General features: G+C 41.3%; 1 protein-coding gene across 3 annotated transcripts in view; it reads left to right on the forward strand.

The window, feature by feature from the left end:
• The window catches only part of BAZ2A (bromodomain adjacent to zinc finger domain 2A), a 76,299-nt gene that overhangs the window by 45,133 nt on the left and 4,349 nt on the right, over positions 1 to 26,817 (forward strand). For all 3 annotated transcript variants that reach the window (XM_058170614.1, XM_058170612.1, XM_058170613.1), the window contains exons 9-28: positions 368 to 469; positions 1,312 to 1,522; positions 3,180 to 3,241; positions 4,155 to 4,235; positions 4,341 to 4,583; positions 5,796 to 6,050; positions 8,184 to 8,398; positions 9,127 to 9,201; positions 9,489 to 9,654; positions 10,139 to 10,198; positions 10,384 to 10,528; positions 12,277 to 12,857; positions 16,486 to 16,711; positions 17,083 to 17,238; positions 17,322 to 17,485; positions 18,389 to 18,672; positions 24,314 to 24,446; positions 24,832 to 24,978; positions 25,757 to 26,010; positions 26,257 to 26,400. In XM_058170614.1, the coding sequence (XP_058026597.1) occupies positions 368 to 469; positions 1,312 to 1,522; positions 3,180 to 3,241; positions 4,155 to 4,235; positions 4,341 to 4,583; positions 5,796 to 6,050; positions 8,184 to 8,398; positions 9,127 to 9,201; positions 9,489 to 9,654; positions 10,139 to 10,198; positions 10,384 to 10,528; positions 12,277 to 12,857; positions 16,486 to 16,711; positions 17,083 to 17,238; positions 17,322 to 17,485; positions 18,389 to 18,672; positions 24,314 to 24,446; positions 24,832 to 24,978; positions 25,757 to 26,010; positions 26,257 to 26,400 (3,704 nt within the window). The remainder of the gene's footprint in view (positions 1 to 367; positions 470 to 1,311; positions 1,523 to 3,179; positions 3,242 to 4,154; positions 4,236 to 4,340; positions 4,584 to 5,795; positions 6,051 to 8,183; positions 8,399 to 9,126; positions 9,202 to 9,488; positions 9,655 to 10,138; positions 10,199 to 10,383; positions 10,529 to 12,276; positions 12,858 to 16,485; positions 16,712 to 17,082; positions 17,239 to 17,321; positions 17,486 to 18,388; positions 18,673 to 24,313; positions 24,447 to 24,831; positions 24,979 to 25,756; positions 26,011 to 26,256; positions 26,401 to 26,817) is intronic.

The following is a 26,817-nucleotide window of genomic DNA, read 5'->3' on the forward strand; positions in this document are numbered from 1 at the left end:
CTCATCCAGTTGCTCTCAGACCTAACATGTAGCATCCTGTGCCTTTTGATATCATGATGCTGCCTTGATCATCATCATCATCTCTATCAGAATATGAATGTAGTTCCTGTCTGGAGGATTGGGCTAGGAATAAGATTTACTTTGCTTTTTTGGATACTTCTTGTAAGATACCAAGAAGAACCTAAGATTGTTAATCAGTTATAATGGAAGATATCCAATATGCATGTTTAGACTGTATGCTTCTCTGGACACCAATTTAGAGTATTTCAGTCATTCCAGAGATACCATGCTCACTTCAGAGAGAGCCTCCCTCTTAAAAAGAAACGTAAGTGCTTGATTAATGTTTTGGTGGTTTACTCTCCTGTAGTATCTGAGCAGAAATGATGGGCAGAACGTCCGCCGTGAACACTTCAGCTTCAGTCCCCGAATGCCAGTGGGAGATTTCTTTGAAGAGCAAGATACATCTGAGGTAGATCATCTTCTTCTGAGGAATCATTGGCATCTTCTGATTTTCTAGCATCTGTCCTTTTGCCAAGTTTGTGCTAGGAATCCCAGTGCCAAGTGCAAATGATTTTACAACAGAGTATCTACATAGATCCTAGTTTCAATATTTTAAATGAGGGAGGACATTCTCACGAACTACCATATCTCTTGAAGCATCGTAAGTAGCCCTTGACTTCATTTAGTGACCATTTAAAGTTGCAATGGCATTTGAAAAAATTGACTTAAGGCCATTTTTCACACTTACATCATTGCAGCGGCTCCATGAGTGCCTGATCAAAATTTGGACACTTGGTCACTGACCTGTATTTACGATGATTGCAGTGCAGATGATTGGGTCATATGATCCCCTTGTGCGATCCTCTGACAAAGTCAATGGGGAAGCTAGAGTCACTTAACAACCATGTTACTAACTTAACAACTGCAGTGATTCACTTAAGAACTGTGGCAAGAAAGGTTGTTAAATGGGGCGAAACTCAACTTGCTAAGCAACAGGAATTTGGGGCTCAATTGTGGTGGTAGGCCAAGGATTATTTGTATCTGGCATAATGGCTTAGTAAACAGTGAGTTTGAAACACATAGTTAGTCCACTCTTTCGTCCTCTCCCCAAATTGTTTTTCTACTTCTAGACCAAAAGTATGTTTACAGGTGTCAGTGGAAGGATTTGTTTCCGTGGATTCTGAGGATCTGTCCCCTTGCCCTGCAGATATTGTGGTCTTCAATTCCCATCAGCACTAACCAGCACCAGTAAAAGGGATGCTGGCCTGTGTAAACTACAACATCTGAAGCATCCTTTTCTTCATTTCACAGGGCATGCAGTGGGTAAAATTGTCACATGAAGAAATCCCTTCACGCATCCAGGCCATCACGGGTAAGCGTGGCCGCCCTCGAAATACTGAGAAAGCCAAGGCTAAGGAAACGCCCAAAGTGAAACGTGGCCGGGGCCGACCTCCCAAAGTGAAAGTGACTGATCTGCTCAGCAAGACGGACGCCAGAGTTTTGAAAAAGCTGAAAACCCAAGGTACCAGTTGGACCAGCCCTTTTTGCATGCTTGTAGCTTTCACAAGAAAATGTTTCAGTTTGTGGCAGTGGTTGTTTGTCAGTATCTGGAGGAAAGGCTGTTCATTATGTGCAGCAAGAAAATTCAACTTTTGCTCTCAAAAATAGCGCCAATCAACAAGATGCATGCAAATCTGCTTATTTTTCATTTGCATGCCTTTTCTGGAAACTGATGTGTGAGTTTTTGCAAAATTTGGAATTTCTTGTCAAGGAGCGGTGTGGCAGCAGGAAGAGAGGAACGGATAAGCAAAGGGCAGTAAGAATATATAGGTAAGAGAACATGACTGGAGAATTTGAGGGGAGGGGCAGGTAGCTACATAGAAAATAAGAGGTGTGCTTTTCAGAACTGGAAGTACTTGGGCAGGTACCATCTTCTTCCTAGCTGTCCCTTATGTTTCCACTGCCATGGGGGCTAGAACTTTGTTTTGTTTTGTTATTTAAAAAGCTGAAAGATTCAGGATCAGAAATATAAATAGAATTCTTGTGGACTGCATCCATGCATTCCCATCAGTCCTGTCTTATTGTAAGCAGCTTCAAATCAGGTCGCTCAATATTTTTTGGTAGCCTTAGGACTATAGTAGGTGGGGCAGTGATGAAAATTGGGTTAGGCTAAATTTTATTGGGGTGGGGAATGGATTTTGTGTGGGTTTTTTATATCTTAATCTATTTTAAGCCTACGTTGGATTCATCACTACTGTTTCCATTCTGACTTAATATGGTGAGGAACTATGCTATTAGTATTCAGCAAATATGAGGAGAGGATATTCTGATGCCACACAGAAGGGGTCACATGCTGTTCTGGGGCAGAGATAGTCTACCTCTGTTTTAATTGCAAGAAATTTGAAGCATCCAGGGTGTCTTAGTCTCCATAATTATTATACTTTAAGTAGTAACATGCTCTTGCTATCATGAATACTGAATGCTTCCTAATAAAGCTACAGCTCTGCCTGGGTATTGTTGGGGAGAGCAATTTATGCACATTGATTTAATTACGACTGTTCAGGCTTGCTGCCAGTTTCATGTGGTGAAGCCACTGTACAGAATACACAAGAGATGGAGGCAAATAGGAAGAATTTTTTATTCATTATACAATGAACTAAAATCCTCAGTGCCACATGTCAACATTATATCTTGTCTGCACTTGATCTGACTTTATAGATTATAGAAAGTTTCCTAGTGAAGTATTTTATTTTTATTTTTTAAACAATACTAAAATCATGCAGTAGATATGGAACTGGGCAATGTCTCAATTCGTATTTTCTGTCGGGCCTGAGTGAGTAGATTGTTTAATGTTTTGTGCTCTTAGATTATTTATATTCTCCAAAAATATCTTAAAAAGAGCTCATTAGTCTATATGTGGGTGGAGTATGCAGACTTCATTCCTCATTATGGATATTTAAAAAAAGTCATGATCACCAAAGCTTGTTTAATGACAGTTAAACCTGAGAAAGGAGCAAAACTATGAAAAGAGATTGTGTTGTGTTTATGCTGAGTATATTTTTTGGCCCATGTCAGCAATGTCTTTTAGAAAATTAATACTTTCTTATAAAGAATGAAGGTATTGTTAGACCTCAAGTGTAGAACTAGTTTAGTCTCATTCTCCCTTTTTGTGTTTGCAGAGGTTCTGAGTGATGAAGATAAGCTGAAGATGACCAAGATCAAGAAGAAAATTAGACAAAAGGTACACAGAGTAGAAAAAGCTGTGCATTCTACTTAAGAAGGCTCGGTCATCTTTGTGGGCAATATTTGAGATAGAAAAAGCATTCCTGATCTCGGAAGATGTAGAGGAAGGAGGTGATATTGTAAGATCTACTTTCTTGATTACTAGTAAGGCTGCAGATATGCAGTGGTTTAATAAGCCTTCCATATTGCACTGGAGAAAATCCAAAAACTGAATGTATATTCACATACCTTTTTCATATTTTAAAATAATATGACATGGGGAGGAGTGGTTTTAGTGAAAGGATTAGAACAGCAAAAAAGAATTGAGAACCGGTGGACTGGCCTCCTGGAATACTCCCAATCAGCTGTTCCTAGAGGTGAATTTTAGCAACAGGTTCCTTAGTTGTAAGCTCTGTGCCTTGCTTTTTTTTGCTTTTTTTTCTGCCTCTGAAACTCTGTTTCAGAAAAAACTTTTTTCTGCCTCTGAAAGCCTCCAAAACAGAACTTCAGGAAAAAAAGCCTCTGAAGCTCTGTTTGGGAACTTCTTTTCTGAAGCTTCTTTCAGTCTCTGAAACCTCCATTTGAGAAGCTAGGTGGGGCTACATTTGGAGTATAAAACACACCCAGATTTTCACCCTCTTTTTTGGGGGGGGGGAAAAGGTGCATCTTATACTCCAAAAAATATGGTACTTAAATGCCAAATCCTGCAATTCATTTCCTGGTGAATCTAAGCAATGTGAAGTAGATCATGTTTTGGTTAGCAGAATCTTGGTTTAGAATATTTTGGTTAGAATGTGAGACAGGCAGAATACAATGCATAAATATATGCTGTAGAGGTTGAGGGAAACCACTGTTTTATTTAAAAATGGAGCAATTATTTTTCTTCTTGGTGTTTTTCTCTGTGTTCTCAGCATGGTTGGTTTTCTCCCTAGGTACAAAATAAGCAGAAGCAGGAAGCCAAGACCGCAAAGCCCAAGGAGACTAAGTCTAAGGAACCAAAAAAGAAACCTAAGGTAGATAGTGATTATGAGGGGCTTCTTGAAAAGGAGGAAAGTTGCCAGGTTCGGAATAACCTCATGCGAAGCTTAACAACTTACTTTCTCTCCCCCGCCTCCCAGCCTCAAATCAAGAAGGAGAAGAGCAAGCCAGAAAGGACCAAACCAGAGAAGCCAAAAGAGAAAGGGAAGTTGAAAGAAAAAGCGAAGCCCAAGGAAAAGAAAGTGGCACCATCAGGGAAAATTCCCCGGAAGGCTGATAAGAATCTGCTTGCTCAACGCCGTCAGGAAGAACGGCAGCGGCAGCAAATGATTTTGGAGGAAATGAAAAAGCCCACTGAGGATATGTGTTTAGGAGACCACCAGGTATGTTGATCTGCTCATCCAGATTCATGTTGTGGGGGAAGGTACTGGTTCATTCATCCTTCTGTTTTGAAAGGATCGTCTTCAATAAAGAAGGGATTTCTGCACCAGAAGAATGTGAATGCCGCATAAAAAGAACCTTCAGCAATATGCCACACATAAATTCTTATTGTTTTACTTTTTGTGAATACATTTTGTAGTCTTTGTCAAGACTCTAGTTCTTAGAAAACACTTGACATTTTGGGAATATAGGATAAATAGGATTGGGAAAACAGAGGAAAAAAATAGTAATAGAAAGATTAACCTATGCAAATTGTTAAAGCTATACCTAGAATAGAACCCTTACTCATTTGGAAGGTGTTTTCAGCTTCTTCATGCAGCAGCCAAGGATAAAAGGTGCCAGAACTGAAATATATTTTCCCAGATTATATGTGGGAAGAAATGTGCAGTGCACATGTGTCATATCAGGTAGTCCCAGGATAAAAGTTCTTATTAAATGGAGCTGTGCATGTGAATGCCCGATGCTTCTGCAAGTGGAGCTGCGCATGTGAGCATGAGCGGCCCCTGCTTGCACAAGTGGAACTGCATGTGCGTAGATGCTCACCTGCCGCTTGTACAGCCTGGTTCCAAATGTGCTGTGGCTGAGTATGGGCCACGGTCTGGGGATTGGGGACCCCTGTACTAGACAACCTGTGATTCCTTGGGTCATCATTTCAGAAATATTTCCTTACCAGATTCTTCAATGCATTCATCAGTGATTAAGTTTCTAGTATACTGAGTTTCATTGGAAAAGTTGTGATGCATTCAGTGATATATCTGCCTTGAAAATAACTCATATTGAACTATATAGCACAGTTCAAACATCAGCACAAAAATGTCTTATGGCATTTTGTATTATGTCATAAACTCTTTTATGATAAAACATTTAAAAATTTTGTCAAATTCCAATTTCATGGGATTCATTGGTCATAGACTTTGGACATATTCTGTAAGCTGGTCCAATTGAGGTACCTGGCTGGGTTCAAAAATTCTTGTCCTATGATACACAGTTTTGCCCAATTGAAGATTGTGGGAACAAGAGTTTTACTAGTATATAAATATCCTTGGGCTCTACCTCACTAGAACCAGTAATTGCTATTACCTGGTATGTCAGTTTGGGCCACATCTCCCTTTCGTATCGTGCTGATATTTTTGCCTTTTCTCTATTTTGTCCAGCCTCTGCCAGAATTCTCTCGCATTCCTGGATTGGTTTTGCCCAGCCAAGCCTTCTCTGATTGCTTAGCCATTGTGGAATTCCTACATAACTATGGCAAGGTGCTGGGCTTTGATGTAGCCAGGGAAGTTCCCAGTTTGAGTACCCTCCAAGAAGGCCTCTTCAATGTAGGAGATAGTTTGGGTGAAGTGTTGGATCTTCTGGTAAAGCTGGTGAAAGTGGCATTGTATGACCCTGGCCTTCCTTCATGCTGTCAGGTATGACTGTGTCTGTGTTGTCAGGATGCCATACCCTCAAGCAGTCCAAATTCTTTACAAAGAAAAATGAGATAATATTACCGTTTTCTTACTTTGCATAATCCTGCAAACTAACATTATTTATCATGGAAGTTCTTTTGTCATCGGGCAAGTCAGTGAACTGAACTGAAAGAAAGAACTGAAGCTATAACTCAAATGTTAAGAATACTACAGCCATATTTTCAAGCAGATAACAAAGTCCTAATTGTTAGAAATAAGGGAGAGCCAAGAATGAGAAAGCTATACAAAATGGTTCTTTCTCAGCTGTGGGAATGAGGAATACATGCAGGGTTGGCTTTATTTCAACATATATCCCTATTAATAGGATATGGACTAAGATGGCTTGTCACTAAATGCCAACAAAGAAAGTCAGCCTTGTAGATTAAGGGATTCTCCTGTGTTGGTATCGATTAAAAAGTTCTACATATTAGCCTTGATCAGCTGATGTAAATCCCAAGTAGAGAGTAGGTTGCTGTATAATGCTTTGGATTCAAAGGGGGGAGAAAGTGTTTTGGAGCACATGGCAGCACCATCATAATCCTGGTTCTTGAGTCGTATGGTCTTTTCCCAGTTTCTGCTCCAGAGTCTCAAACAATCCCATGAATAGATGCAGTGGCTTTAAGAAGTTGTTGACAATAAGCTACCTGAGTGCCTCTGCATTCTCTGGAGTATTTTTTTTTCTTCAAATCCAAAATGCTGCACAATCCTGCAAAATAAGTATAGCTCTCTCTGTCCAGGGACTACTTTTTTATTGATAATTTGATTTTTATGCAGATTAAGCTAATAACTAAAGTCAGAATTGAATGACCAGGCTTACAATTTGCATAATTTATGATTCACATGAACCTAGCTAGCTGTGGTGTCTTCAGTAAACTACAGATAAAGAAGCTACAGCTTATTTATTGAGTGTACAAACATAAAACACAGAGCTAACAAAGGGTTACAGAGATGTAACAAGCATTTCTGCTGTTTTCCTTATTAGAAACCCAGAGTTTTTAAGTTTTATTTTCCAGCTAACACAATAGACAGCTTGGGCAAAAAATAAAGAAGTGTTCAGCAGACTAAAGAAAGAAAAAAAGATATGTTTAAGAGGAAAAGACACATTTTTAAGTGTTGGTGTTAAGAAGTCCTTGGCTAATGTTCAGATAATTTTCAGACTCTTTTTGCCTTTCATAGTGGAGAATGTGTGTTTGTAATATGAATTCGGAATTACAATGAAGAGAAACTGGAATGTTGCTTTTGCGGGAACCATTGCTTGCTTTATGGGTTCAATTCTGACACAAAGAAACTCTTAAGACATCCATCAGGTTCCCTGAACATGTTGTTAGTTTTCAAGGTTACAGAGGTAAAACGTAGATGTGTTTTATGAGAGGAATCCTTGAAAAGGAAGATTGACTGATTGTGCTGCAAGTTGTTTTTGTATTCCTTCATATTAACCTAGACTCAGCCATTTTGTCTGCTGCCATAAATTGTGCATCACTAAAAGTGGTGGAGAAAGATAATAAAATAACAATGCTGTATACACAAGAATAGTACAAAAACTAACTTCCCATTATACTTTTGATATATCTCTAATAACAGAGGGAGAAACTATGCAACATGCGCATTTGCTTTGATCACTTGCAAATTTATTTCCACCCCACAACTGGCTTTGATGTTTCAGGTGCAGTCAGCATATTTTCATATCTCTCCAGTCAGTTTGTTTTATATTTTGTTCTTTTAAGTGAAAGTTGGCTTTTTTTAAGACTGCTGGACTGTGTTTATCCCATACCAGACCTTGAACTACAAAGTATAACTTAACTAAAGAGTTCACAAGATCCAGGTTAAATATCTCTTTCTTGTCTCCTTTTCACCATTGCTCTATTTTATATTTATGGCAGAAAATGCAATCTAGTACAAGTTATACAGATCGTAGAATTTTTAAAAGCTTGCTTAGTTGTCACATAAAGCTTCCTCAGCAAAGGTGATATAATTATTTTTAAAACTTTGTACTCGGTGTCTTCCATTTCTATCTGTTATTGATAGGAGGAATTGGAATATGTGTGTCAACAAAAAAAAATACATCTGTGGTCCTTTCTTGCTTTTGCTTGCCAGACTTTGAAGATCCTTGGTGAAAAACTCACAGAAATAAGCCTGAACCGTGACACCGTGTCTGAGGTCTTGCGCTGCTTCCTCATAGCCTCTGGAGGGGATGAAAGCTTGTGTGACAGCTTGAGAACTAAACCCTTCCAGGCACTGCCTCCGGATAAAAAGGCTGCTATCCTGGTCTTCTTGGTGAACGAGCTCAACAGCAGCACCCTTATCATCAAGTAAGTGACACCAGGTTAGGTGCAGTTGTGCCTCTAACAACTCACTGTGACTTATGTGGCAAGAGAGCCATATAACGTAATGCAACACATCAGGTCCATTCTCCAAAAGCAGCTTTGGAGTGTGGCTGTAGCACCAGTTTGCAGGACCTGAATGTAATATTCCCCATTTCATATTAAAATATTACAATATTACAATTTGGTAATAACTTTTGGAAATTTCCAAAGTGGCCACATTCAAAAGCTGCAGGGTGGGAGGGCGTGCATGCACACATGGCCCTCAGCATCAGTTTCTCGACATACGTGATGTTTTAGGTTTAGACATATGTACTGGCCACCAGAATTCTGGCTATCACATGTCAGGATACAGCTTTGATCCACAGGAGAACCAATGCGGGCACTTGCATTGACCTCCTCTGAGGCAGGTAGAGAAAGTATTCACAGTGTAGAGGTGTTGCTGCTGATACTCAAACTTAGGAAACCGTAGTAAAATAGTGTTGATGAAGTGGGAGAGGAAGCAGGGTCCAAAACAAATTATGCCCATATAAGTCAGGGGTATCTGTCCTAAAGGAAGGGATGGTGAATTTCCTTTGTTATAAGCCAGATTGCATTTTCAGATGCCTCTTGAAATTAGCATTACACACATATGTTAAAAAAAAAAAAAGGAATGTCATTCTTCTGTTCTGTATGTCCTCCCCACTTCCTTAACAATTTTTTTCTACATCCTGCAGCGAAATTGACAAAACTCTGGAGAACATGTCCAACCATAGGAGAAATAAGTGGATCATTGAGGGAAAGTTACGCAGGTATGTATCTGTAGAATTAATTTTGGCCTGCTGTATTCTATCTATGGGAACACGGCGAGGAATCAAAAACATACTGATCATACATTTATTTAATGTGAAAATCACAGTAGTATAGAATCTTGTTGTGACCCTAGGATTCTACCACATTTCATTTACCAGAGGATTTAGGAATAGCAACTTTTTCTCCAGTTCTTCCCTGTACTATATAGATCAGCTAAGTCCTTTGTAGTAGGGCAACATGTCCCTTTTCCCTTTTCTTTACACTTCCTGTTCTTGTTGTATTGAAGATTAAAGATTGCCCTAGCTAAGAAGACTGGACGTCCTGAATCAGAAATCACTGGTTTGGAGGAAGGACGATGGCGACGGAGCTCCCGCATCATCGAGGAAAATGAGGACAAAGAAATAGAAGAAGAGGAAAGAAGAAGAGCATGCAAAACCCGGAGAGATAGTGAAGTAGGTTTTAGCAAAACTGAGTCAATGATGAATATGATGTATTCTTGAATCTTTGCTCTAATAAAGATAACACGTATGGACAGAAGTATTTTACTCTCTTAAAATAGCAAATACTGAATAACTGGAACCCTACATTTATGTCGCAACTTCTGGCATAAAAAATATTGCGGGGTTTTTTAAAAGAAAGGATGTTTGAGGATTTCTACTGCACGCACCCTAATATTCTTTTTAAAAATCCTTAGAGGGCTTTTCTGCATCTTCTTTGTCTTTAAATGAAATTTACCTTTTCCTAAAGAGTTATAGCTGTCAACAAATACAGGTGTCATACTTCCCCCTTGGCCTTTTAATGGGAAACATTTCAACTGCCAAGAAAATCAAAAGAGTTGATGTTTTACGTTTGGGCGGTACAGTGTTTTCAACAAAAAAAAACTTATTTGGGGAGATAATCAGAAATCTGGTTTTAACTTGTCTCCTCTTTCCACAGAACGAAAGTTTGATTTCCAGCGTGCCAGAACTAGAGAGGCAAATTGAAAAACTTTCCAAGGTAAATGTTTGCTGTTGAAAAAAAAAATAGAATAGAAGAGTTAAAACTTCTACTAGATGTAGCAGGGAGTATTGGGGTTTCCTATAAGGTGATAGATGGAAACCTGTCACTCTTTTCTCTGATAATTAAAGTTTAAAACAATGATTCTTCCTTTTACATTCTTGGTGTTCTGATTTTTCCTGCAGCGCCAGATGTTCTTTCGCAAAAAGCTGCTCCATTCCTCACAATTGTTACGCGCATCATCACTTGGGCAAGACCGGTATCGACGGCGGTATTGGGTCTTGCCCCACCTAGGTGGGATCTTTATAGAAGGCTGTGAGGCCTCAGAAGGTATGCAAAGCATAGAATGTGGGTGTGGGTGGTTCCTTCTTGAGGGAGGGAGGGAGGGATGAAGGATTTACTGGATCTCATCATTTGGATTCTCAGTGGTATCATTCAGTATAGGTAGTCCTTGATTTACAACTGCAATTAGTACTGTAAGTATTGCAATCATACATTGAGGCACCATATGACTGTTTTTATGGTGGTTAAGTGAATTGCCACATTCATTAAGCGAACCATATGATCATTCAGTGAACCACATGGTTGTAAGTGCAAATCCGTTGGGCATTTTTTGCTGGAAAGTGGCAGAAAGCATCACAAAATGGTATCACGTGGCCATTGGATGCTGCAATCAGTCATAAATGTGAGTCCATTCCCAGGAACCTGAAATGCCATCAAAGGACCATAGAGGTGGTACGGCAGATGTATGTTTAAGAACTGATAACTTTTTTCAAGTCTGTCATAACTCCGAATGGTTGTTAATTGACCAGTTATAAGTGAAGGACTACTTGTATACAATACATCTTTCATTACTGGTATCCAAGGAGCAGGATGGCTGCCATTGGCAATAGGTAACAACTAATAAGACAAATTTAAAGAAGTGTAATGTCAGCTGTTTAGGATAGAAGAATAGAAAATAAAGAATAGTGTGTTCCAATGCCTCCCTTAATAATTGAAATACATTATCGGTTGACCAAATTGCTCTCTGGATTTTGGTTGTATTAGGCCATCCTGCCGTCAGTTGAAAAATAATGGAAAGAAGAAAGTACTTAATATTTTCATTTTTTCCCTTTCTGGAACACCCTCTGTCATTTTTTAGTCTGATATCTACCTTGCAACAGGTATCTGGCAACTGGGGTGGGGCGTACTTTCATTGGCGTAGATCTGTTGGTAGTGAATGGCATGGTGGCCTAGTGGTGAAGACACCTCCCATTCGGAAGGTTGAGAATTCAATCCTAGGTAGCAGCAAATGATTTTCTTCTAGGAAGCAAAAAAACAACAACTGCGAACTTTGAGTTGCATCAGGAAGGGTATCTGGCCAGTAAACTCTCAGCTCCATCCAGTCACCCCAACTCTATCCCAAATCAAGGGATTACAGGGTTGTAAAAAGGGGGTCTAGATCAGTGGTGAAATGTAAAAATTTGTTACTACTGGTTCTGTGGGCGTGGCTTGGTGGGGTTAATGTGACTAGGTGGGTGTGGCCAATTTTTTTTTACTTTTAAAAGCATTTTTTCCTCTTCGGCTGACGAGGTTGTAAAAAAATGCTTTCAAAAGGCTCTGCTGATCCCAGCTGAGTTGCCTGATCGTCAGAGGCTTTTCTTTTCTTTTTCTTTGTCTTTTCTTCAGCCGAAGAGGTTATAGAAAAAATGCTTTTAAAAGGCTCTGATGATTCCTGCTGAACCACGCGATCATCAGAGGCTTTTTTTTTTACTTTTAAAAGCATTTTTTCGGTTAAAGAAAAATGCTTTTAAAAGTTAAAAAAAAACCCTCTGATGATCACGCGGCTCAGCTGGGCATGGGGAGGGGCAGGGATTTTTGCTACCAGTCCTCCAAACCACCCGCTGCCATTGCTACCGGATCGGGTGATCCTGTCCGAACCGGGAGCATTTCACCCCTGGTTTAGATGCTGTTGGTAATATACTGTGTTGCTTCACTGGGACATCAAATTCTGTTACCTCTTTCACTTCAGTAGGTTTGAGCACCACCTAGTGGTGAAAGTTACCCAACTTTCTCTGCTTTGCTGTTCCCCCAAACAGCGTCCCTCCCGATGTCCAAGAACTCATTGGAAAAGGGAGAAGTTCTGAAAGAGGAAGAACATGAAGCACCGTCAATCAAAAAGGAGAACACTGACACACCCTCAGATCCTGACTATATGAACTGCACAACTTCAAGATCATGGAGTTGGCCGTGGAGAGGCAACGTAGGCATGTCACCACCAGAGCATCTGGAACCCAAGTTGCCAGAGCCCACACCCTTGTGTGTCAATGGGTTTTTGGAAGAGCCAGTGTCCCTGGGCCAGTCTCAGCACGACCTCAGTCAGTCGGCTTTTCTCTCCTGGCTCAGCCAGACGCAGCAAGCCTCTTCATTGTTTAACAGCTCTGTGCTCACCCCAGACAGTAGCCCTGGTAAAGGGGATCAGTTACCCCCAGACGAACTGCCGGACTCTACAGCAGATGATGAAAGCATCACAGAAACACAGGTGACCTGGTTCAATTTGCTGCCTAGGATGCCATGCAATGACTCTTCACTTGCTCCTTCCACTGAGCGACCCTCTCGAACTTCACAGCTCTGCAAGCCATCTACCAAGGACCACCAGTCAAAGGCTTCAGCTCAGCAGGTGAGTGCTGCCTTAGAAGTTTCTCCTTAGGAAATGCAAGCTCCACGTCTAACCTGGGGTGAATCAGCAGAAGGAAACTGTCCCTGCAGATAGGAGGATGTTTGGGGTAAAGCTTTATTCATTTCTGAGACAAAGGCTTGGAACTTTTTGGAGTTGGCGAATCACAGTCATGGCTGAAAGTGTTGGCACCCCAGAAATTTTTTCAGAAAATCAAGTATTTCTCACAGAAAAGTATTGCAGTAACACATGTTTTGCTATACACGTGTTTATTTCCTTTGTGTGTATTGGAACAAAACAAAAAAAGGCAGGAAAAAAAGCAAATTGGACATAATGTCACACAAAACTCCAAAAATGGGCTGGACAAAATTATTGGCACCCTTTCAAAGTTGTGGATAAATAAGATTGTTTCAAGCATGTGATGCTCCTTTAAACTCACCTGGGCAAGTAACAGGTGTGAGCAATATAAAAATCACACCTGAAAGCAGATAAAAAGGAGAGAAGTTCACTTAGTCTTTGCATTGTGTGTCTGTGTGTGCCACACTAAGCATGGACAATAGAAAGAGGAGAGGGAGAACTGTCTGAGGACTTGAGAACCAAAATTGTGGAAAAATATCAACAATCTCAAGGTTACAAGTCCATCTCCAGAGATCTAAATTTGCCTTTGTCCACAGTGCGCAACATTATCAAGAAGTTTGCAACCCATGGCACTGTAACTAATCTCCTTGGGTGTGGACGGAAGAGAAAAATTGATGAAAGGCTGCAACACAGGATAGTCCGGATGGTTGCTAAGCAGCCCCAAACAAGTTCCAAAGAAACTCAGGGAGCATCAGTGTCAGCGTGAACTATCCGTCGACATGTAAATGAAATGAAACGCTATGGCAGGAGACCCAGGAGGACCCCACTGCTGACACAGAGACATAAAAAAGCAAGACTAGTTTGCCAAAATGTACTTGAGTAAGCCAAAATCCTTCTGGGAAAATGTCTTGTGGACGGATGAGACCAAGATAGAGCTTTTTGGTAAACCACATCATTCTACCGTTTGCCGAAAACAGAATGAGGCCTACAAAGAAAAGAACACAGTACCTACAGTGAAATATGGTGGAGGTTCAATGGTATTTTGGGGTAAAGCTTTATTCATTTCTGAGACAAAGGCTTGGAACTTTTTGGAGTTGGCGAATCACAGTCATGGCTGAAAGTGTTGGCACCCCAGAAATTTTTTCAAAAAATCAAGTATTTCTCACAGAAAAGTATTGCAGTAACACATGTTTTGCTATACATGTTTATTCCTTTGTGTATTGGAACAAAACAAAACAAGGCAGGAAAAAAAGCAAATTGGACATAATGTCACACAAAACTCCAAAAATGGGCTGGACAAAATTATTGGCACCCTTTCAAAGTTGTGGATAAATAAGATTGTTTCAAGCATGTGATGCTCCTTTAAACTCACCTGGGCAAGTAACAGGTGTGAGCAATATAAAAATCACACCTGAAAGCAGATAAAAAGGAGATAAGTTCACTTAGTCTTTGCATTGTGTGTCTGTGTGTGCCACACTAAGCATGGACAACAGAAAGAGGAGAAGAGAACTGTCTGAGGACTTGAGAACCAAAACTGTAGAAAAATATCAACATTCTCAAGGTTACAAGTCCATTTCCAGAGATCTAGATTTGCCTTTGTCCACAGTGCGCAACATTATCAAGAAGTTTGCAACCCATGGCACTGTAGCTAATCTCCCTGGGTGTGGACGGAAGAGAAAAATTGTTGAAAGGTTGCAACATAGGATAGTCCGGATGGTGGGTAAGCAGCCCCAAACAAGTTCCAAAGAAATTCAAGTTGTCCTGCAGGCTCAGGGAGCATCAGTGTCAGCGCGAACTATCCGTCGACATTCAAGTGAAATGAACCGCTATGGCAGGAGACCCAGGAGGACCCCACCGCTGACACAGAGACATAAAAAAGCAAGACTACAGTTTGCCAAAATGTACTTGAGTAAGCCAAAATCCTTCTGGGAAAACTTCTTGTGGACAGATGAGACCAAGATAGAGTTTTTTGGTAAAGCACATCATTCTACTGTTTGCCGAAAACGGAATGAGGCCTACAAAGAAAAGAACACAGTACCTACAGTGAAATATGGTGGAGGTTCAATGATGTTTTGAGGTTGTTTTGCTGCCTCTGGCACTGGGTGCCTTGACTGTGTGCAAGGCATCATGAAATCTGAGGATTACCAAAGGATTTTGGGTCGCACTGTAGAGCCCAGTGTCAGAAAGCTGGGTTTGTGTCCAGGACAATGACCCCAAACATATGTCAAAAAGCACCCAGAAATGGATAGCAACGAAGTGCTGGAGTGTTCTGAAGTGGCCAGCAATGAGTCCAGATCTCAATCCCATTGAACACCTGTGGAGAGATCTTAAAATTGCTGTTGGGAAAAGGCGCCCTTCCAATAAGAGAGACCTGGAGCAGTTTACAAAGGAAGAGTGGTCCAAAATTCCGGGTGAGAGGTGTAAGAAGCTTATTGATGGTTATAGGAAGTGACTGATTTCAGTTATTTTTTCCAAAGGGTACACAACCAAATATTAAGTTAAGGGTGCCAATAATTTTTTCCAGCCCATTTTTGGAGTTTTGTGTGACATTATGTCCAATTTGCTTTTTTTCCTGCCTTTTTTGTTTTGTTCCAATACACACAAAGGGAATAAACGTGTATAGCAAAACATGTGTTACTGCAATACTTTTCTGTGAGAAATACTTGATTTTCTGGAAAAATTTCTGGGGTGCCAATACTTTCGACCAGAGGTTCCCAATCTTTTTTGCCCGCGGCTCCCCCGGAAATCCGACCTGCAACTGCGCATGAAGAACAAAACGAGTAGGAAAATTCTGTGGCACAAATGTCGAGTGGGGAAGCCTTGGCTTGACAGTAGTACACGCGAAAGACTTTCTTGACCGCAAGTTAAATTTGAGCCAATAGTTGATGCAACTGCTAAAAAGGCAAATCCTGTCTTGGGGTACATTAGCAGAAGCAAAGAGTCCAGATAACAGAAGGTAGTTGTCCTCTGCCTTGGTCAGACCCCATGTGGGGTACCGGGTCCAGTTCTAGATACAACCGATCAAAAAGGGCAATGACAAATTGGAGCAAGTTCTGAAGAAGGCTACCTTGATGGCAAAGGACCTGGAAACCAAACCCAGTAAGAACCCTTAAAGGATGTGGCTATGTTTAGCCAAGCGAAAAGATGACTGAGCGGGAGATATGACAGGAGTCGTAAAATATCTGAAGGGCCGTTAAACAGAAAAAGGAGAGGACTTATTTTCTGTAAGACTTTAAACATGAGTTAAAAATACAGGGATGAAGGTTCAGACGAATATCGGGAGAAACTCCCTGAATCTGTGAGGTGTCAGCCAGTGAATCAAAACACAGAATAAAGCGATGATGATAATGATGACCACTAGCAGTCTTGAAAACAGAGAATAGATGGTCATCTGTCAAAGATGTTTTAGAGAATCCTGTACTGATCAAGGAGTTGGACTTGGCATCCTCTATATGCTTCCTTCCAATTCTCTAATGAAGTTCTTCTTTTGTAAACGTTATGCTTCTGATAGCAATGCTTAATGCAAATGCTTTTTGAATTTTCCCTCCCGCAGCTGAATGGCTATTCCACCTCTAGCCCAGCATTGCCACCACTATCCTCTACTCCATTGCATTCCAGTTCCAGGGTCCACAGCACTTGCTCCAGAGCCAAGGATAATTCCAAAAAGACCCTTGAACCTTTGGGGCAGCCAAGGCGAAGGGGGCGCCCCCCCACTAAACTTTTCAAACAAATTGAGCAGAAATATTTGACACAGCTGACAGCACAGCCTATACCTCCTGGTAAGTGACAAACGCATCTGCAAGTTCTTGGTCCATATACTGGATTAATTGAACACACACACACACACACACACACTTTTGTCAGCATACACAAACACTGGATAACACTGGATATACCATGATGTCAAGCATCTTGATGAAATTAGTAGTGATTGTTGGCTTGCCAAGTAGATAAAATCTTCAGTGCACACTGATGATGAGATGTAATTGGGTAATGAAGACATCTGCAAATGAACAACCAAGCTCAGAGCGCCAAGGATTCCACGGTTCATCTCCTGAGAATATCCTGAGCCATAGATAATCGCTTCTGTTGGCATTGGCAATTTTGGGAAGGTGCCAGGCTCCGAGCTTGTTCTGTTCTTTCCTTGCAGAGCTGCAGAGTGGTTGGTGGTGGTTGCAGGATCCAGAGGAGTTGGAAGCTGTGGTGGAGGTACTACACCCACGAGGCATCAGGGAGAAAGCCCTGCATAAGCACCTTACTAAGCACAAGGATTACCTACGGGATGTGTGTGCCCGAGCTGCCAATGGTAAGAAATACCTGTTCCGTGGTCTGTTGCCTATGAGCACAAGTGTGATCTTTTTGATTGACTTTTATGACCTTCTTACCTAGATCCCATCTTTAGGATTAATTCTGAGGTTGCCAGCCACCTTATCTCTCAAGAAGCCCTGGTGCAGTGGTCCATGTCTGAGCGTGCCCTTGAGATGGACCTATCAGTGCTTCAGTGGGTGGAAGATCTTGAGCAGCGGGTGCTCATGGCTGATCTACAGATTCGAGTAAGTGCTAAATTCTGTGGAAGCTGTGCTCCTGTTGACAATGGTATGCCCTTTCACCAGGGTCCCAAAGGTGCTTTTTCAAGAAGTAACTGGACTTTCTGGTTTTTCTTTAAAACGTTTCACTTCTCATCCAAGAAGTTTCTTTAGCTCTGTTTCTTGGATGAGAAGCGAAATGTCGTCAAAGAAAAACCAGAAAGTCCAATTGCCTCTTGAAAAAAGCACTTTTGGGACAACCATGACCTGAATGACTGAGAATCTCCATAGACACTTGACCAGAGTGTTGAAGGATGCTTAGATTCCAGAGGTCAACCTGAAAATAATCATTCAGTGCTAAACAAAGTTAACTCTTGAGGATTAGAAGTCAGATGACTTGAGAAATCATCTAGGCTATCTGAAAAATTTTCACTCTTAACTTGCTGATGTTACTCTCCTGATAGACAGTTGCACTGAATTAGAATCTGCAGCTATATGAATCTGCAAAATATTACTTGATTTTAGATTGTAAGTATTTTGAATATAGTTACTTTTATAGTTACCCTGGCAAATTACAGCTGCATGAACACTTGCTTCCTTGTAGTCATCATTTTGGCTTTCTTGTTTAGATAAGTAGATTTTATTTTGGAAGTGTTCTTCATTCTAGAATACCAGAACTCCTTCTAAATCTTACTGAGAACTTCTGTTCCATGAGTGGCATCACTATTTGAAGTGAAGCTTCTGAGGGGCAGCGACAGAGAGGAACAGCATAGTCTGAAATACCAAAGAATAGTTATAAGGACTGGGTTGAATCATTATTTGGGAAAACATTCCAAATTGCTTCTGAGAGTTCACAGTTTGTGCTGTAAATATTTCCTCTGAATATTTTTTATTTATCATTTTGGTTTGGATCTTTTGCCTTCCCTCTAGGGCTGGACGAGCCCAGATCCTGATTCTGTTAGGAAAGACTTGCGGTACTGTGAACGTGATCTAGAACTCCTGGAAGACATCACGGTAAAAAACAGGCGAGAGGGACCTGCCCTGAAGCGTGAATCGAACAACCCTCTGGATCTTGCGGTGCTCCGTCTCGAGGACCTAGAGCAGAACTTGGAACGGAGATACCTCAGAGAACCTCTCTGGCCTCCGCATGATGTGGTGGTAGAAAAAGCTTTGCTGAATAACCCTGATACCTTGGAACAGGGTACCACAGAAATGTGAGTGTCTTCTTTTGTTAATGACTGAATTGGAGACTTTATATCCATGATTCTATATCCCAAGTTGTTAAAAACAGTGGCTTAGAAATCCCAAAATCAGTTATTTGTTTTTTTTACTGTGTTTCCCCAAAAATACGACCTATTCAGAAAGTAAGTCCTAGCTTGATTTTTACACATGTGCCCAATATAAGCCCTACCCCAAAATAAGCCCTAATTAAGACCCCACCTACTGCAGGATGCACAGATAAAAATTAAGCCACGGTGGGGATGGAGGGGTGGAGCTGCCCTACTACTTACCTTCAGCTAGTTGCAGCCAGGCCTTGCACACCTCAGCTCATTTCTTTTGCTGCAGCTGGCAAGACTTTCCTGAAGGCCTCTGTAGCCGATAACAGAGCCCCAGGTCGATCCAGAGCTTTGTTATCAACCGAAGACACCTTCAGGAAAGGCTTGCTGGGCTTGCCAGATGAAGAAGTTCCTGAAGGCCTCTGATAGTGAAAAAGAGGCCGGGGGCAAAGCACGCAAGTGAGGTGAGTCAGTGGACAACATCATTCTCTCTCCTCACACACCACCCCGAAAATAAGATCCGGTGCCTTTTTTGGTGACAAAAAATATATAAAACAGGGTTTTATTTTCGGGAAAACATGGTACATTTCAGTAGACTGACATGGTATGAACTTTTTAGAATGATTGATTTCCAGACCAATTGCCAGATTTAAGATTAAAGACAACACTGCTGTTGTTTGGGGAATGGCAGCTAATTCATAGAGGAGCAGAATTTATTGGGAAAGAACAGAGTACAGGTAGTCCTTACTTAACAAATGGTCATTTTATGACCACTTGAAATTATGATGGCCATGAAATGGGTTCTTAACCGCCTGCAAAGCATCCACATCCATTTTAAATAGTTGTTTTCCCCACCCTAGCACAATCACATGACCACATGTTGAGCATGTGAAAACTTTCTGTGCACGAAATCCAATCACGCTTTCTATAATTTTGTAAACAACAAACTTAAAGACTCGAGATCCATCCCATCTCTAAAAGGGTCTAAGGGTAAAAAATGCAATGATAAAGCAGTTAAAGCAAACCTCTTTAACACATTCTTTGGCTCAGTCTTTGTAAGCAGAAATGGCTCATGCCCAACATTCCCTAGTCATACCAATAATGATGACAACGATCTAACACAAATAGATTTCACAGAAGATAATTTTGAAAAGGCACTATGTAGACTGAAACCATCTCTATCTATTGGACCTGATGGACTATGTGCTTACTTCTTCAAAAAGCTTTCCACTGTTATAGCAGAACCCCTAAGATCTTTGAAAAATCTTTCAGGACCAGCTACCTACCCAATCTATGGTCACTAGCCACGGTCATCCCTATCTTCAAAAAGGGAGGCCCCCAGCCTAGTTGAAAATTACAGATCAATCTCTTTATGCTGCGTCACCTGCAAAGTAATGGAATCAATCATCAACCAATCCATTACCTTCCACCTAGAAACAAACAACCTATTTTCTAATAAGCAATTTGGTTTCAGGAAAAAATTATCCTGTAATCTACAACTTCTACACTGCAAAAACATATGGACTACAAATCTTGATCAAGGCAAAGCGATAGCTGCAATTTACATAGACTCCTGTAAAGCCTTTGATTCAGTAGTACATGACAAACTACTTCTAAAACTAAAATCATACAGCATCTCCGGACCCCTCCATAATTGGATAACTGCATTCCTGTCAAACAGGCAACAAGTGATCAAAATAGGGAGCGCCTTATCAAATCCTTCACCTGTTAATAGCGGTGTCCCCCAAGGCAGTGTACTAGGACCAACACTCTTCATATTATACATAAATGACCTTTGTGCTCATATTATAAGTAACTGCGTTCTCTTCGCCAATGATGTTAAACTATTTAACACTACCAACAATGCTGCTACCCTTCAAAAAGACATTGACTTTGTGTTGGAATGATCAAAAAATTGGCAACTCTAAATCTCAACCAACAAATGTTCTGTCTTACACATTGGCAAAAAAAAATCAGAACGTAAAATACAAGCCAAGTGGACATGACCTTGTAGATGACCCTCACTCTGTCAAGGACCTTGGAGTACTCATATCAAATGATCTAAGTGCCAAAGCCCACTGTAACAACATCGCCAAAAAGGCATTAAGAGTTGTAAACCTAATCTTGCGTAGCTTCTTCTCCGGTAAGATTACACTACTAACCAGAGCATACAAAACATTTGCTAGACCAATTCTTGAATACAGCTCATCTGTCTGGAATCCATACTGCATATCGGACATTAATACAATTGAGCGCGTCCAGAAATATTTCACAAGAAGAGTCCTTCACTCTTCTGTTCGCAACAAAATACCTTATGCCACCAGACTTAAAATTCTGGGTTTAAAAAATTTAGAACTACACCGCCTTTGGTATGACCTGAGCATAGCTCATAAAATCATCTGCTACAATGTCCTACGTGTCAATGACTACTTCAGCTTCAACCACAACAATACACAAGCACACAATAGATACAAACTTAAAGTGAACCGCTCCAAACTCGACTGCAGAAAATATGACTTCAGTAACAGAGTTGTTAATGTCTGGAATGCACTACCAGACTCTGTGGTCTCTTCCCAAAACCCCCAAAACTTTAACCTAAGACTGTCTACTATTGACCTCACCCCATTCCTAAGAGCACCAGCGTGCCTACCGTCCTTGTCCTAATGTTCCCTTTAATTATATTCATTTTATGTATTCAATTCATGCTTATACTTATATATATTATCTAATGTGTACTTGACTAAATAAATGAATGAATGAATGGATGGATGAATGAAAACTTGATGACCATGGTGTTCTGCAATCATGTGACTTCAACTCATGAAGGCTTTTGCTAGTTTCCAGAAAAAAATGCCCATTCAAATAAAGAAGTTCTCTGAAACATCATGGCAATCACTTAACAACTGTTGCAAAACAGGTTGGAAAATTACTTCCGGTTATGTGAGTGCCTCAACTTATGATCATAACTACTTCCCACTGTAATTCCAGTTTCAGTTACAGTTTGCTACTCATTCTCTAATACATACTTATCCTTCTCTTTTATAAACACACCGTTGCTGCAAAAAACATTGTTGGAAAAAAGAAAAGCAGCATTTTGCCTATAACATCCAAACTCACAGAGGGAAAAAATGGAAAGATAGAAAATAAATGAAAAAGACAAAAAGATGGGGTGGGCAGATTTGACATTTTCATTGTCTTGTATGTATCTCTGTGTTAAAAGAGTAAAGATCTCAAGGTTATCCACATCAAGCTGCAGACAGATTTTCTTTGCTTTTGTGTTTTTGTTTTTGAGGTCGCTTTGTTGTATACAGTAGCACCAGGTGAAAACAATGGAACCTTTCTACTGAATGTATGAAAATAATACTTGTATGTTGGATCATGTATGTTAAATAATTCAATGGACTGTAGCATTTAATTTAGTAATATTTTAAATTTTCCAGAAAATCTTAGCATTTTTCAAATGGCTAACATTTACTAAAAAGATACATGTTCATGAGCTAAGGCATTTTAGGAACTAATCTTTTGGAAGATTTTGGGAACTAAAAATAAAAGGGAGTTTAAGTGACCCAGAAAGTCTCTGATCTAGAACTCCTTTGTGATCTTTGGAACACAAATTGCATTGCTGCATCTAAATAGAGTAGGATTATAGTCAAAGAAACAATTGGCCCATTGCTGGGAGAAAGTGGCAAGAAGATGACAAGCAACAGGGAGAAAGCAGATCTACTTAACTCATTTTTTGCATCTGTCTTTACACAAAAGGAAAAAACAATCCAACCTATCAAAAACAGCACTACAAAAAACAGATTAGAAACACAAGTTAAAATAGGGAAGAAAATGGTAAGTGAACACCTGTCTACCCTAGACGAGTTCAAATCACCAGGACCGGATGGATTACACCCCAAGGTTCTGAAGGAACTGGCAGACGTGATCTCAGAACCACTGAACTATATCTTTCAAAGATCCTGGAGCACAGGGGAGCTGCCAGAGGACTGGAAAAGAGCTGATGTAGTTCCCATCTTCAAAAAAGGAAAAAAAACAGATCCAGGAAACTACAGACCTATCAGCCTGACCTCAATACCGGGGAAGATTCTGGAAAAGATAATCAAGCAACGAATCACCGAACACCTAGAAGCAAACAAAGTAATAACCAAAAGCCAACATGGGTTTGTTCAAAACAGATCATGCAAGACTAATCTTATTGCATTCTTTGACAAAATGACAAAATTAGTAGACCAGAGTCGATATAATTTATTTGGACTTCAGTAAAACATTTGATAAAGTCGACCATAACCTACTACTAGATAAAGCAGAAAAATGTTGGTTAGACAGCACCACCACCAGATGGATTCATAACTGGCTGACCAACCGCACTCAACGTGTAGTCCTCAACAGAACTACATCCACATGGAGGGAAGTATGCAGTGGAGTACCCAAAGGCTCTGTTTTAGGCCCAGTACTCTTCAACATCTTCATCAATGACTTGGACGAGGGGATAGATGGGGAACTCATCAAATTTGCAGATGACACCAAGCTGGCAGGAATAGCCAACATTCCAGAAGATAGGCTCAAGTTACAGAAAGATCTTGACAGACTTGAACATTGGGTGCTATCTAACAAAATGAAATTCAACAGTGAAAAAAGTAAGGTTCTACATTTAGGCAAAAAAACCCCAAAATGCACCAGTACCGTATATGTGGTACCTTGCTCAATAGTAGTACCTGTGAGAGGGATCTTGGAGTCCTAGTGGATAACCATTTAGATATGAGCCAGCAGTGTGCAGCAGCTGCTAAAAAAGCCAACACAGTTCTGGGCTGCATAAACAGAGGGATAGAATCAAGATCACGTGAAGTGTTAGTACCACTTTATAATGCCTTGGTAAGGCCACACTTGGAATATTGCATCCAGTTTTGGCCGCCACGATGTAAAAAAGATGTTGAGACTCTAGAAAGAGTGCAGAGAAGAGCAACAAAGATGATTAGGGGACTGGAGGCTAAAACATATGAAGAACGGTTGCAGGAACTGGGTATGTCTAGTTTAATGAAAAGAAGGACTAGGGGAGACATGATAGCAGTGTTCCAATATCTCAGGGGTTGCCACAGAGAAGAGGGAGTCGGGCTGTTCTCCAAAGCACCTGAAGGTAGAACAAGAAGCAATGGGTGGAAGCTGATCAAGGAAAGAAGCAACTTAGAACTAAGGAGAAATTTCCTGACAGAACAATTAATAAGTGGAACGACTTGCCTACAGACGTTGTGAATGCTCCAACACTGGAAATTTTTAAGAAAATGTTGGATAACCATCTGACTGAGATGGTGTAGGGTTTCCTGCCTGGGCAGGGGGGTTGGACTAGAAGGCCTTCAAGGTCCCTTCCAACTCTGTTGTTATATTATATTATATATATATTTTTAAAAAACCAGTATTCGGGCTGTGGGCAACCCACCAGCATCCTTTCATTACCTCTTAGAGGCTTCCCAGGAATAGTGGGGCCTACAAAGAAGGTTCTCTGATGTCACTTCGCTAATCATATATTTTGCTGACTGAAATTAATATTCCTCATCTAACAATCATTTTTCTTCTGCAGCACATATGAAATCACACCACGGATGCGAATGTGGCGCCAAACTTTGGAAAGATGCCATAGTGCAGCACAAGTCTCTTTGTGCATCTACCAGCTGGAGCGCTCTATAGCATGGGAGAAATCAGTCGTCAAAGCGGTGAGGAAGGGGCATTGGGCTGAGAGAGTTTTAGGGTAGGAAGTATAACCAAGTCTAAAGGAGATAGCCGGTTAAGTCACCTGTGAAATGCTTTGGTGCAGAAAAAAGGATTAGTGATTCTTCTTCTGACTTGGTTATTGGCATGTATGTGGCTGAGCCAATACTAACCAGAAGGTTTTTTTTTAAAGTTGTTGGATTTATGGGATGGTATCTCTGTTCTCAAGCAAAGATTTAGCCTGGATGAATTTTATCTAGAAGGAGCTCACCTTTGGGGGTGAGAAGGTGCTTCACTTGAGGGAAAGAGAATAGGAAATCCTGTTAGAGTGTCTTATTCACCTCATGAAGAGATTTGGGGTTATCCTTTTTTGTCTTCTCTGCTTTCCAGACTTGCCTTGTGTGCCGAAAAGGGGATGATGATGAGAATCTGTTGTTGTGTGATAGCTGTGACCGTGGCTGCCACCTCTATTGCCATCGACCCAAAATGATGGAGGTGCCAGATGGGGATTGGTTCTGCTCTCTCTGCATCGCTCAGGTATGATGCCTTTTGTCCGTATGATGCCTTTTGTCTTGTCTCTCTGATTTTTCCTAGGTTGGCAAGGTTTTCTTTTGCTTCTACTGGGTGCCTTCAGGTTCCAGGGGAGAAGGGGTGGCATGTAGTGCGATGCTTCCCTGTCAGGAAACTGGCATTTTTACTAGCAAATAGAACTGATGTTGCGGCCTATTGGCCGCCAATCCCTCCAGCAGCCAAATCAGAGGAGGAGGAGGAGGAGGAGGTGTGGGAGTCAGGATCAGCATCAAGGCAACCTGAGAAGGGGAAGAGGGAATGGAGCTGGCAGAGAGAGAGAGAGACAGAGGCAGAGCCCGGGCCATCTGTCAGCCCTCAGGTGGAGAGTCAACAGCCTCCAGGTCTGGAGGTGACTGATGAGGAAGAGGAGGAACAGCTGGGTCCAGTGCCTGACGCGTGGATGCACAGAAGGCAGAAAAGAGGAAATCCGTGGGCTGATCCTTGGGAAGGAAGAGCCACCGCTGCTAAGGAAGCCCCACCCTAGATCTGGGGATAAAAGGCAGGGGGTGGAGATGAATAGATGTGGCAGACAACTATTCATCTCCCTGCCAGACAGACTTGTTAGCCTCTGATGAAAGAAACCTTTTGCCAGGGCTGCCGGCACTGCTAATAAAGGAATCTGAGTTAACTTCAGAGGTTTTGTCAAGAACTGGGTCAGAACAATTGACTTCACTGAAGAGGACTCCTAGTCTAGGACTTGATGATAATTTCTCCTTCTCTCTTCCCCAACTTTTTCATGATGCAGATGCAGGGGGGATATCAGGATGAGTATGGCTCTCCACGACGGGGGAAGAAGCGGAAAAGTGGTACTTCTGGGCCTTTTGGAGGAAAGGAAGAGCTCAGCCCTCGTTCTCGCGCAGCAGCTGCAGCTGCAGCTGCCTCCCAACAGCATAATACCCTGGCAAATACATCCCCTCGCTACTCAGGTGAAGGCCTCTCTCCCTCCAAACGAAGAAGAGTGTCTCCCCGAGGCCAGAGCGCTGACCTGACCTTCTGCGAGTAGGTTTCTCCTCTGCAAATTAGGGTCAGGGAGAGGCTTATGGGACATTTTGCCCAGAGAGAGTTGGAAAAGGTGGGGACAGGGGTTTGGGTTATGCATTGGCAAAAGTTAATAGGGAGAAAGAGACAGAGAGAGCTGTCACTTAAAAGTGACTTTCTTGATTAAAAGAGGGCAAATAACTCTCCTCGCTTCTGGCCAGAATTACACCTTTCAGTGCCACTAAGTCTTGGCTCTTCTTTTGTCAGGATCATCTTGATGGAGATGGAATCGCATGATGCTGCTTGGCCTTTCTTGGAGCCTGTTAACCCCCGGCTGGTGCCTGGCTACCGGAAAATCATCAAGAATCCCATGGACTTTGCCACCATGAGGGCCCGGCTGTTGCGTGGTGGGTGAGTACACAGCAGGGCGAAGCATTTGGAATTGCCAAGCAACTCTCCTTTTCCTTCCCTCTCCTTCCCTATCAATAGTGACCATTTAAGTAACCGACTGTTTCAGTTTACGTAAAGGGGCTGTAAGGAGCACGTTTATATCATAGTTAAGTCATACCTTTATTCTGGTTGGAGCTAGGAGATGCATTCTGTGATCCCATGCAACATTCCATACCTTCTGGCTTGTTCCTAGTAAGGGATTAACTGCTGTTCCCTCAAAGAATACTTGTACTTCCGATCCGTTTCAGGGCAACTGGTGGAGGGTGGAGGGTAATCCTGAGGAGATCTAATGAGACCAAATGGCTGGGGTTGCTTTCTGTAAGGATGGGGGCAAGGATTTCCATTTTTCTCAGTTTGGGAGAGGGAGGGTTAGCTATC

Source organism: Ahaetulla prasina, chromosome 2, assembly GCF_028640845.1.
Source record: "Ahaetulla prasina isolate Xishuangbanna chromosome 2, ASM2864084v1, whole genome shotgun sequence".
Lineage (NCBI taxonomy): Eukaryota > Metazoa > Chordata > Lepidosauria > Squamata > Colubridae > Ahaetulla > Ahaetulla prasina.